The 13,776-nt window shown below is 36.7% G+C and overlaps 1 protein-coding gene across 4 annotated transcripts in view; it reads left to right on the top strand.

Moving 5' to 3' along the window:
* Positions 1 to 13,776, top strand: part of dcaf6 (ddb1 and cul4 associated factor 6) — a 91,021-nt gene that overhangs the window by 53,576 nt on the left and 23,669 nt on the right. For 3 of the 4 annotated variants that reach the window (XM_063006586.1, XM_063006587.1, XM_063006585.1), the window contains exons 8-12: positions 3,131 to 3,224; positions 4,297 to 4,413; positions 5,709 to 6,062; positions 10,041 to 10,187; positions 13,400 to 13,459. In XM_063006586.1, the coding sequence (XP_062862656.1) occupies positions 3,131 to 3,224; positions 4,297 to 4,413; positions 5,709 to 6,062; positions 10,041 to 10,187; positions 13,400 to 13,459 (772 nt within the window). The remainder of the gene's footprint in view (positions 1 to 3,130; positions 3,225 to 4,296; positions 4,414 to 5,708; positions 6,063 to 10,040; positions 10,188 to 13,399; positions 13,460 to 13,776) is intronic. The other variant, XM_063006588.1, reaches the window with a different exon arrangement.

Raw genomic sequence — 13,776 nt, 5'->3', positions numbered from 1 at the left:
ATCAGCTGAAACATCAAATTGGAACATGTAGTTTGAATGTTTGTTTGTTTATTAGGATTTTAACATCATGTTTTACACTTTTTGGTTACATTCATGACAGGAAATGGTAGTTACTCATTACTCAAGGTTCATCACTTCACAAGGTTATATCGAACATAGTCATGGACAATTTAGTATATCAAATTCACCTCACTTGCATGTCATTGGACTGTGGGAGGAAACCGGAGCACATGGAATAAACCCATGCAGACACGGGGAGAACATGCAAACTCCACACCTGGGGATCAAACCCAGGACCTTCTTGCTGTGAGGCGGCAGTGCTACCCACTTAGCCACCGTGCTGCCCTAGTTTGAATGTAATGAATAAATAAACACTCCAAAATCAAATATGATTACCTACTGAGACATCGGTCTATTTTTCTCTTTATTCAGTGCATGTAAACCTGATGATCAAATTATTGACAAAACTTCATGCAGTCTTATTGTTCCTATTTTATCAGGTCTACCAAATATTTACCAAAATTTCTCCACAGACATTATTTCCAGAAAAGTTGGGACATTTTGTAAATTTAATTAATGCTGTAACACTCATGGGCGCTAAAAATATGGTGCTAAAAATTGCTAGAAAATGGAAATCTAACTGAGAAAGTTGTTAGTCAAAGGTACCCCAACACGAACAGATGAAGCAAAACCATGCTAAATGATGTATGAACAGGTTTATTATTGGATAAGGGAGGAATATGTACAGAAGTATATGAAGGGCATTTATCAGAAGTATTTACAATAATTATAAAGAACAACAACTTACAACCCCAAATCAGAAAAAGTTGGGACAGTATGGAAAATGCAAATAAAATAAAATTGCAGTGACTTTTATTTGATTGCAGACAGTTTGAACCCAAGATATTTCATGTTTTGTCTGCTCAACTTCATTTGTTAATATACCTCAATTCCTGCATTTCAGGCCTGCAACACATTTCAAAAACAGTTGGGACTGGGCAATTTAGGGCTAGTAATGAGGTAAAAAACTAAATAATTATGTGACGTCAACAGGTGATTGTAAGCATTGTTTGGTACAAAAGCAGCATCCTTAAAGCAATGTACCTCAAAGAAAGATTGGAAGGGATTTGCATATTTCTCCCTCTACAGTGCATAATATCATTAAACGATTCAAGGAATTGGGAGGAATTTCAGTGCGTAAAGACCAAGGGCGCAAGCTTAAGCTGAACGCCGGTAATCTTCGATCCCTCAGATGGCACTGCATCAAGAACCGCCACTCAACAATAGCTGATAAAACCACATGGCAAGTGATTACTTTGGCAAACTTTTGTCAAGCACTACAATACAGAGTCACATGCACAAATGCCACTTAAAACTTTACTGTGCAAAAAAGAAGCCTTATGTTAACCATGTCCAGAAGCAGCGTCGACTTATCTGGGCTCTGAGGCATCTAGGATGGACCATCACACAGTGGAAACATGTATTGTGGTCAGATGAATCAGCATTCCAGGTCTTTTTTGGAAAAAAATGGATGCCGTGTGCTTCGGACCAAAGACGAGAAGGACCATCCAGACTGTTATCAGCAACGAGTCCAAAAGCCAGGGTCTGTCATGGTATGGGGCTGTGTCAGTGCCCTTGGCAAAGGAAATTTACACTTCTGTGATGCCAGCATTAATGCCTGCAGTCCTGACCTGTCCCAAATAGAGAATGTGTGGAGAATTTTGAAATGAAAAATGTGACAATGGCGACCCCGTATTGTTGCACATATTGAGACGTGTTTGCAGGAAGAATGGGACAAAATAAAACCTGTATTGTGAAAAACTTGAAACACTAAATTGATATGAGCTTTAACAATTATGCGAGAATGTAATGTGCGTATTGTAACTGCTTCTGGGAACCTAGTAGCTGCACACATAATCGTTAACAGATAACAATTCCCTTAATGTGTTTTATGTAGAGGCCCTACACAGCCAATAAAAATGCGCTCAAGTGGTTCATTCATGATTTGAATCTTTATAATCTTGTTCTCCTAAAACCGGAAAGATGTGACAAATGCAACAGAACTTGGTAACATCTATTTAAACTCAAATCCAGAAGAAATACCGCAAATACCGTTTATTCGTTATTTTTTACACTTCAAAATGCTTCAGTACGTTTTCATTGTTTTTCTATTTTTTTATTCATTTTCTCCCATTTTCTACCAATTTAGCGTAGTCAGTTTTTCTTCCGCTGCTGGGGGATCCCTGATTGCAGTTATGGTGGGTATATTGCTGCTCATGCCTCCTCTGACCCGCGTGCCCGCTAGATGGTGCCCAGCCGACCAGTGGCAATGGCAAGTTTCGAACCGAGGAGTTCCGAATCTCGGGGCTTGTGTGCTAGTGGAATATCCTGCTGTGCCACCTTGGCGCCAAATTTCAGTCGCTCTTTTACATGGTGTACTTAATATTCAGGGGTGGTAATAAACTTTATGTTTTCACACATATACCTATTTCAGCAGGGCAATGCCATGTCTCAAGTTTCACATGCTACAAGAGGTTTTGTACATACAGTGTGTGTGTGCATTATGTGATTTTTCTCCTATTGAAAATGTATGGCACATTAAGAAGAGAAGAGTCAGACAACCGAGACAAGATATTGTCAAGCATCGATTGAGTCTTGTATCAAGCAAAAAAGCAAAGATTCTGTACAACTACAACAATTGTTGTTCTCTCTTCTTAAATGACTACAAAGTGTAATTAAAAGAAAATGTCTCTGTCCCAACTCTTTAGTCTGTTGCAAGCATTAAATTCTGCATTTGTTTATGTTTATAAAATTTAATTAAGTTGATCAGTGAAAATGCTGGAAATATTTTCTTTGTACCTTTGTCAGCTGAGTAAAGCTTTAAAAGAATGAACAAATCAAAGATTTATAGGGTTTGTATTTACTTGCACAAAAATTTAATGTCTCAAATCTAGTGTCACTCATTGTTTGCATCTGTGATGTTTTTCATAATTCTAGGTTAGTGTTGTATCTGCTGTGTATTATTTAAAACTTCATACTGTTCTGTTTCCATTTAACTTACTGTGGCGTGTATCATCTATCGTCAAGCCTGATATTAATGACACTATTTAACCATGCTTAATCTGTCCAGTTAAGGCAACCACCAGTCAAACGCTTGCGTCTGAGGGGAGACTGGTCAGACACGGGACCTCGTGCCAGGCCTGAGAGTGAAAGAGAACGTGATGGTAATCAAATAGTAGCTTGATTTTTCCACACAGCAGAACCCAGGACATGACAAAATTGATACATGTAAATGAAAGCAGAATAGAGCACAGGACACAATGTTTAATGAGTCTTTATGTGAAAATTCTACTTAATGCACAAGATTTTTAAAACTGAAAAATGGTAGTCATCATTCGGCATTGTGCATGGTGATTTTAGGCTTGCAATTTTAGTGATTTTAACACATCATACACCTAGCACTCGCTGTCCTTTTTTGTAAGCTAATGTGTCCTACTTATTGTTTTACTTTTAGACTTTTCCACTTCACGATAATTTACTCTCCTGTTAATATTCTTAACTCCCCTTTGTTAATTCTAGTTTCTAGTTTACAATATAAGGCATAACTCATTTAGAATTTAGTTCATTAGTTTCTTTGTAAGAGTCTAAGCTTATGATCATGTCTTTCTCCTTATTTTCTCCTCATGCCTAGTTTACACTACACGATTATTGTACTGATTTTCACTCGCTGACAGGTCACCGCTAGATGAGGCAAATATGTGTGAACTGTTTAATGACTTCATACGAGTGGCTCGCCAATCACTCGCAGATTCTATACTAGCATCCTTAGTATCTGGACCTGTCGGTGACTTTAAAAAAGCATGTAGTGTGAAAAGTGTTGCGATCAGGTTGTGACTGGCAGTGCAGAACATATAATCCCTGCTGGTTGCATACTCCCAGTCCACTTTTTCACTCAGATGATTTTCTTTTTTCCTCCTTGCTCTTACACTGCATATCAGCGCACACATAACTTGAATTGCTCGCTTCTTGCCGATGTGCATTTTTGGACATAGTATCAGTATATCCCTTGTCACTTCTTGTGTGTGTTTTCGTGACAAAACATAGTTTGGTAGACCAGACAGACACGTCCGCGATTCCTCCCAGTGATAGATTGTGTAGTGTGCGACCCCCCATCACCGTTTAATCGTGTAGTGTAAAAAGTCATGTAGTGTGAACTTAGCATTAAGTAGCTCTGAGGTATTGAGGATTTTATAAGGATTTACGTAAGGTATGGAAATCTTTTATTTTTCCCTGCAGGAGAACACAGCCCCAATGTATCTCTGATGCAGAGGATGTCAGACATGTTGTCACGTTGGTTTGAAGAGGCCACCGAGACACAGAGCAGCAGAACTCGTCCACAAACTCGCCCCAGAGGTACTAAACATGTGACCATGCTTCTATTAGTTCCGCTTTTAAAATCAGAAATACTTCTATTGTAGCATAACTAAAATAACCAAATACTTTTTTCCTATGTAAATAACAGTTGAACTCAGTCTTACCCGTTGGTGTTTATTTTTGTGTACATTTTTTGTTTTTTTGAAAGCAACTGTTAAATATTCATGAAAACCACACATTTATGGAAGGAAATTATTATTTTTTTTTTTTAAGAATCCCTGACCTCAACATAATTTTAAACCTCACTTGAATGGCTGATTCTAAGATTGTTTTGAGGACAATTTGTTAATACAGCATTGAATTTCAGATTACATTTTTTTTCCATTTGCTCCCAACCTTGTCGCTTCCAATTCGTTCCTGAATCATGTCTATAGCATTGCCCCCCACTTTAAGGAGGACTGAGATCATCACACAACCCTTATGATGTGCATTGCCAGTGGCTACATTTTTTCACCTGCCTGCAATGGAGTCTCTGAGAGAACTGCATTGCATTCACAGACACACAAAGCTCTCCAGATCATCCGTTGCTAGTGCAGGGACCTCAACCAGACAGTAAACGCTGCAAGTGAACTGCATCAATACATTTCCAACTTTTTCCCTCCTTCACTGGCACAGACGGTTGTGCCTGTTTGTGGGTTACTTGCTGGTTGATAGCACAGCAAAGAAGATTCACATTTTTCTGGTAAAACCAAGATTTATACCAAACCTAATTTTGCAAGAGTACTATTAAAAATAATTATGTGGTGAAAAGTTTATGCTTTGTTTCTTGTAGAACTTGTTAGGCTCCACAACTTTAAACTGGTCACATCCAATATTAAAATTATTATTCTTATTACAATAAGGAGGTCCCCAAAAACTTTGAAAGCAGGCTGCTTCGTAGTTAGCTGGTCTGTGCAAACTTAACATAAAATCATGTTTGTTATAAATGTTTTGACTATTATTAAATGCATTGCTTAGAATATAATAAAGCAATCAGATATTCTGATGCTGACATTTCACCTGTTTCTAAACATGGCCATTGCAGGCTATTCCAATTAGCCATTAACAAGCTTTACACTTTAGATATGAACACTACTGACAATATTTAAAGAGCACTACTTTGGCATACTATTCAGTAGTTGTTTGTGATTTGTCTGTCACATTTGCTGCTCAAACTAAATTGTTTTCCAAATATTGTTTGTGATGTTTAATGTTCCTGTTCATGTTTATTGGATCAGTTCAGTGATACTCGAAGGATTAAAAGCTGAACTTGGCATGATGGCTTTCTCCAACAGGCACTGCAGCTCAGCTGATAGGAACACCTGCTGCTTCAGAAAGTCCCGCTCAAGAGTCCGTTGGAGCTGAAGGCTCCATAAATGTGGAATCAGCTACCACAGATCAACCCACTTTACCTGCAAGTGTCTCAGCCTCCGATCAGACCCCCCTCAAATCTTTTGTTTCATCCTCCTCATGTTCTTCCACCACTGTGACATTCCTGCCTTCATCCAGCTCCTCCTCCATGGAGAGCACTGCCTCTACCTCTTCCATGGTCTCCTCTCCAGACACTGAGCAAAAGAGCCAGGCCGAGGTAACGCCCATCAGGTCAGCCCCACTTACAACCACCACCTCCACAGAGCCTGTCTTGTCTGGTAAGAATGCCAGTACATTGGTTATGCATGTCCATATTGTTAATATGTACTACCCCAATTTCTAAAATAGTTGGTATAGTAGGTAAAAACTAATGAATCAAAAAGCAGTGATGTGTAATTTTTTTCTTTCTTTTTTGGCACAGAGAAGAAATATTTTAACCATTTAGCTTTTTGACATTTTTTGAAAATCTGTGCTTTGGGATACGAGTGATATCACAGAGGAGTTTGTGGAATAATAAAACATTTGTTTTAAAACTTTGGAAGAGGCAATTCTATCATGATCCTGTATAAAAGGATCACAGGCTCAGTAGTTTACAATGGGTCAAGGTTCACTTCTTTGATAGTCCAACAGTTTAAACACAAACACTTGTTGGTGATCCCATTTAATAACCATGGGAATTAATACAGAGCTGCCCTTTTTTATGGCCTTAACAGCCTCCTCACTTTAAAAAAAGCCTTCTTCGTTATTCGGAGTGTATTTGCTGGAATCTATCAAAAAACATTTGTACAGTAAAGCAGTAATGTTGCATAAGAAGGCATAATAAGACTCCACACCATCTAACAACCACTATCACTAAGATTTGGTCAAGGTAATTCTACTGGGACAGAAGAAGAAAACAGAATAGAACATATCTTACTCTTATGTGCACACCAGAACTATGTGGTAAGTATAGATACTATGGTGCACACCAGATACTATGCAGTGAGCACTAGATACTATCAGGTACGCACCAGATACTATGTGGTGAGCATCAGATACTATCAGAAAAGTGCTTTCTTGCACTCAGGTGAGAACCATCTTGCAGTAATGCTTTAGCTAAATGGATACCGTGGTCACGGCATTTGGAAGCATTGAATAAGGCAAAGCTGATCACACTTTTGCAATATAGATTGTACAGCCTAATAAACATTCTTTTGTTATAAAACGTTCTGATGCACAAAAATGTATCAGAAAGAGTGTTACAACCTATATGTATGTAATTTAAAATGTTGGAAATTCAGACCTTCACTGTTATTAAAAAATATTTTCAGTTAAATTCATATATTTTTAAAAAATCACTTTCCTAACTACTCATAATACATCCTTCTGTTTTTACTTTGAGGACATGAAATGTCAAAATTATGCAAATGGATAATTTAAAATTCTATAAAATAAGCCAACCAAATTATCAAATGCCACCTTTATGTTCATGAAGAACACTTAGTCTTGTATTCATGTGAGTTTAATACATTTTACTGTAGAAATTTGGAGTAATTAAATGGCTTTACTTACGTACTATAATGTTTATGTTATAAAACAAGCAAATCCAAATTTTTATCAAACCACCCCTATATATTGTTGAAGAACCTTTACTTGTGTTTTCATTATATGAGTTTCAAATATTTTTACTATAGGAATTTGGAGTAATGGGATAGGAAATACAGTATGTCTTAAATAGTGAATTCTTTATATAAACAGTACACACACACAGGTCTAAATTACCGACATTTATACTTTTCTACATCTGGTACATTTTTGTACATCAGAACTGGGTAGCTTATGTTTATTAAGCTGTAAAACTTAACTCTTTGCCTCCTTCAAACGTTTTGCAAATGGGTACCTTAAAACAGGGTTTGGACACGCACAAAACTTTCAGTGTAGATTGCGCAACCAAGCTTTTTCAAAGTGCAAATGCTGTGACCACGGTATCCATTTAGCTAGAGCTTAACTGCAAGATGGTGCTCACCCAAATAGAAGAAAGTGCTTATCACATAGTATTTGGTGTGCACCTGGTAGTATCTAGTGCTCACCACATAGCATCCGATGTGCACAAAATAGTATCTGGTGCTCACCTGATAGTGTCTGGTACGCACATGATCATATCTAGTGCGCATCATTTTTTTCCCCTAAAAAATACATCATTTCCCTTCAGGAAATGTCTATGTCTCTAACTTAATGTTAAATGGTATGTGCTAATGTGTCTAACTCATGGTTAAGTGGTGTGTGCTAATGTCTGCAAAATGCAAGAAAATTCAGAACTAACTGATCACAAAGTAAAATATGATTGTTTACAAAAGTTCTAAAATAAAGAATCATAAAAATAAAATATTTTTTTTTTTCTAACAAGGACCCATGTTATGAGTGGTCTGCTCCAGTTGGTTGGGTTTGGGTGCTGCTCGTGCATTGCAGCTTGTTCTGAGTGTTTCCTTTCTTTTTCATTTCCAAGAACTGTGTTGTTGCAGATGGCTGGAGCAGCCTGTCTTATTGTGACAACTAGTTCTCAGTTCTGCGCTATCCCTGTTCTATACACTTTCTCTGTTGTGGGCTGCGGATGTTTTTGTGTCTTTCATTTGTTAGTGTTGTTGTTTCTGTTAATTTGGCCATCTTATTTATTTGTGATAATCCCCTAGTGACTTTTAGCCACAGTAGTGTTCTTTCTAGGTTAAACATCTTTTATTGTTTTGGGTTATGTTTTTCCATTCTTTCAGGTACAGGGCTTCACTTTGAGGAAAAATATTTTTGGAAAATGCATGATAGTTTCATCTCCCTAGCTCAGTGGATGGAGCAGGCAGGCAGGCAAGAATTGGCAAAAATAAGGAATTTAGCTATGCTTAGATTAGGAAAAAAATAGGGTAAAAACTTACTTAGGCTAAACATGTTTGTATTAGTCAGTTCTACTTTGGATTTTGGTAGTCCTAAGACAAAATGTTTAAAACAAATACTAGTTACCAACATTTTTGTCTGTTTCCCAATGTTTATTTCTATTACCTTGTGCAAACTTGATACTGAACCAGTTCAGCGTGTTTCCGCGTTTACTGCTGGAACCAAAGAATACTAGGGGTTTCAGCGCGAACTGTGACCTCATCTGTGGGCGTGTCAAATTCTAGGGGTTTGGGTGCTTTCACATGAGAAGTGACAAAACCGCTTTGCATTGCTGTGCCCTTATTTTCTATGTGGTGCCTAGCTTGATGCTGCACTTCCTTTCTTTAAAGTTTACCTGATCGAATTTTGAGCCAGTTTGCTGATGAATTTTTTAAATGCCTTCAGTGACACAAACTTTTTGATATGACATGGTAAAAGCGACCCAGGCAGTACAAACAATGTTTAACATGAAAAATAAAGCGTAGCGTGGCTTGTACTAAAACAACGACCAAGGAATTTCAGCAGTACAGAGCACTTATAAACAGAGAAGTTTAGTGTTTCTATGTTGTTCTTTTAGTACAATAAGCCATGTTACACTTTATGTTAAGCATTTTTGACTCTCCCAGAGAAGCTTTTCTCAGCACAACGAGCTCAAGCTCAAGCTGCATAACGAAAGTAAAACCACGACACAGTAAGAACAGCTAAACATATGTATTGCTTCCATAGTGGATTTGATTTTGATGATTATTTCACATTAATGGATTGTGTCGTGGTGCACTTTGGTGATGTTTCACCACACAGCTCTCAAGCATAGAAAGCACAAAACACTTTTCATGTGAATACACTAGAGAAAGCAACAATAGCCACAAACACAAGGAACGGAGTAACCTTCTATGTCTTTTTATCACCAATAGTTGATCGATGCTTTTTGCATAAAAATGAATATCTGTAACAACATGCCCAAATGCTTGCAGGTAATTTACACGCTCCTTCACCTTGTTACTACTCTTGTGTTGCGCAACACCCATCGTTGATGACTCATTCTTGGCTCTCAAAAACTGGTGGAATGTGGGCCGGTTCTCTAAAAAGCCAACCCAAGTTCGTTTGGTGGAATAGCGCTATGAGTGTCTATGTGTCTATGTCTTTATTTTATATCTGTATAGATTAGAACATGGATAAATGGTTAACTTTCCATTGCAATTTGGAAGTCATCTGCAAGGCTGCTCCTTTTCATTGTTATTTTTTTGGTGTTTTGTAGTCAGTAGTGTCGATTTTCTTTCAGTTGCCTCTCCTCTTTTTTTTGCATTTTCCTTTCTTTATACCACCTGATCTTTTTCTTTTTGCTTTCCTGTCAGAATATGGCCCTCGCAGGCTGCCAGTAAGTTTAGTGTGTAGGCGTTTACAGAGGCTACTTCTTCTAAATGACCCCACTGGGTATGGTCAACGTTCAGCGCCAGTGAGACGAGCACAGGATGCTGCCTCGGAGAGCACCCACCCAGCAGGTTACCCGCCATGTTTTTTAGCTGGCCATGAACCCTGCCCTGCTGCAGCCTCTGTCCACCTCTGTCCTCTGTACAGTTGTAGACAATATTATTGGCACCCTTGATTGTTTTGTATAAAAAGCCAATATCTTTAGAAATAAGCAGATATGTACCAACTTTATATAATTAGAATATTTTAATAACATGTCCAAATATATTCAACATAAAAGTTGACTTGACAACATACATGCAGTTGACAAGTCATTTCATAAAATAAATAAAGAAGAAACATAATATATGACATGGACAAAATTAAAGGTAACATAATACAACCTAATACTTGGCAACAACAGCTTCCAATCATTTTTGTAGCCATCTGTAAGCTTCTTGCACCATCTGCTGATAGCATCTTTCACTTTTTTACTGGCTTCTGCAAGTGAAATGACCACTCTTTTACTGCAATTCATTTAAGCTTTGGAATATTTTAAGAATTTCTTTTCCCAATAGCAGATTTTAGCTTGCTTCATGGATTTTCAACTGGATTGGCATCAGAACTCATTTTAAACATCATTTAAAACATCTTTCTTGTTTTCTGATCCTGCAGCAGGATCCATTTTGTTTGAGTTCTAGTTTTCTTATACTTGGGAGCATATTTTGCTTTAAAATGGTTTGATAATCCTATGATTTCATTGTTTTTATAACATATTCAGGGCCTCCAGACCCAGAGGCAGCAAAGCAGCTTCACATCATGGATCCGCCACTGTTTTACTATAGTGTGCACTTTTCTTTATAGGCTTCATTTTGTCATCTATGCATTGCCAAATAGCTCTAGTGAGGTTTTATCTATAGAATATAATGCTTTGTCTACGTCAGTTCTGGCAAAGTTTAGTCACACTTTATCATGCCTTTTTGGGGTCCTTTTTGCTTTTGCCCATGGAGCCCTGTTTTGTTCAATGTGCGACTTATGGTACGGGTTGAAATCATTACTCCAGATATCTCCAGCTCAAGCTGAAGTTCTTTGTTTGTTGTATGTGGTTTCTTTGCCAAATTTTGAACCACTATTTAAAGGGTTCTCACATTAATGTACATATTTCCACCACATGGTGGACGGTTCCTGAATGTTTCATGAGTATCAAACTTCTTGATAACATTTTGAACTGTTGAATAAAATACAGTAGAATAGAATGCATTTGTCAGTGATATGTAATATGTACATACACACATGTACAGTACAATTAAATTATTTTTCTGTATATATCAGCTTGTTTAAAAAGTGGCTTTTTAAGCACCAAAGCCACCATTCATAGGTTAATTCAAGTTATGTGAGCACACAAGGTGACAAAGTGAGTTTAATTTTAATTCATCACAGGTTAATCTGATTTTGACCTTTGTGTCAAACTATACAAAGGGTGCCATTAATCATATCCTGGTGTTCTTTTTAATTTTGTCTGCTTTTTTCAGTTTTTATTTTGTTATTTTGTGTCTTGTGTCTTTCTGTATCAAGCATGTAAGTTTATATAAATATGCAAGCAGTTTCACTAATCACTTTATTAAGTACACCATGTTAAATATCTCCTGAAATATTTAGGGGTGCCAGTAATGTTAACCACAACTGTGTCTGCTCATGTGGCTTTCATGGCTCTGGTTTGATGCCTGTCTGTGCTATTTTTAAAGCTCTATTTTTACCCTCTTAACACTGTTTACACATGCATATGGTGACAATTAAAATAAAAAAAAGGTTTTAGTAAGCTGTTTGGCTACCATAAGCTACCAGAACCGCTGTAATGCATCTCGGCCTAAGTCCTACAAGTTTTTTCAACTGTACTGGATAGATGCAACCACATTCTTTCAAAAATGCTTTGTAAATTGGTGATGGGATCCTAGTCACTTCTATCTACCTTCTATCTACCTATAAGTGCTTTATTGGGTTAAGATCTGGTGACTGCAAGAATAATTTTTTTTTATACTCATCAAACCTTCTTATTGATCCCTTGTTCTCACTGGATGAAGGTGTTGACATTCATTTAAAAGGAACAGTGTAGTAACTGTTCCTGTTAAAACATTTGTCAACTAAGCGCTCTTTATGATTCATGCTATGAACATGATACTTTTAAAATCACTTAAACCTTTTTTTTTTATTTTTTTTTTTACTTTTTTTTATTAGAAATTTTGGTCAACTGGGCCATTTTATGGTATGCTATTACTTGTGTAATTGTATCATCCAGCTGTCTGAAAGGATCTGCATTTACATTTCTTGCCTTAACTTTAATTTGTCACCCATCTGTATGTGCACACATTATTTGTAAAAATAAGTTAGGACAGGCATATGTTTTACTGCTACCCTTTTTGTTATTAAGACACTTCAATTTTAGAGAGAGATGTAGTTCTCTGTTCACATTTTGTATTTGTAATGGATTCACATTTGGATTTTTACAGATTTTTTACTTTGTGTGCAGATCTGTAAAGTGGGCTTTTATTTTTATCAAGATTCCCAATGCACTCCCTCTAAATATAATTAAATTTCTGTGTTACAATTTCTTATCCCAACTAAACTTCATTTCGTTAATGCTTTTTATAAAAGTGTGGCTTCAGGTCACTGCTTGATTTAATGTTCAACGAAATCTAGAATAGCTTGGATCATTAGTCTTTGATATGATTAAAGAAAAAACAGACAGAGCTTTTAAATTAGCACTAGGCATATAATAAATCTGATGCTCTCTTTAAACCACACTACCTGTTTGGCCAAAAATCTGTGTGTCGAATCGATTTTTATTACTGCTTTAAAAGATGCAAAATTTAAAGATAGCACATGTGAATGTAGCCTGTTAATCTCATTTGCGGTTGGAGGTTTTCTTACACATTCAGTGATTTGCTTTGGTTTTCATATATTGTACATAAATATCGACCACAGCACATGGTTGTTACTACACAGCAGTACCATTTTTTTTAATCAATTACCATACACATCATACAAGCTTAAGTCATTAAGATGAATGAAGTTTATCTAGATCTTTTTACAACATTAAGGAGTGGATGCCTGTAGTGGGGCAAATGTTTATTTACATGGAACATAGGATGGTTGTTTTGATGATGGACAGTACTTTCTTACGTTTGATTTATGCTTGTGTTGCAGTGTAATTGCTGGGTGTGATGTTGGCTATGGATATTAGGTTTTCCTTTATTTGCTCATTTCATTTATTTTGTTTGCTTAGTACATCTTGTTTGTGTTCCAGATTTGTCTTCATCTATGGTAAACAAACAGCTTGGATCCATGACTCTGGATGAGCAACAGGGTGCGTCACTTCTTTAACTCCTCACCTACTTTCCATTTCTTTTTTCAATTTTTTTTATCATTGTCTTTTACTCACTAATCTTTGCTAGTTTTCTGATAGTCATCCATGCCTTTTGTTTCACATTGAGGCAATCTTGTTTACTTTCTCTTAAGAATCAGCATCATCAGTCACTGGACAGATCTTTAAAATCCATTTGATTTTTAGCAGTTAATTTAAATTTAAATAAATTTTTTATTCAGGTCTGTTTTGAAATTGAGAGCTCTGAAGTGATCTAATCATCCAGTTAAAAGATTTGTAAAGAGTGATTTTGTTTTGGC

The sequence above is a fragment of the Trichomycterus rosablanca genome, chromosome 12 (genome assembly GCF_030014385.1).
Source record: "Trichomycterus rosablanca isolate fTriRos1 chromosome 12, fTriRos1.hap1, whole genome shotgun sequence".
In the NCBI taxonomy this organism is placed as follows: domain Eukaryota; kingdom Metazoa; phylum Chordata; class Actinopteri; order Siluriformes; family Trichomycteridae; genus Trichomycterus; species Trichomycterus rosablanca.
This window is presented reverse-complemented; position numbering and strand designations above follow the sequence as displayed.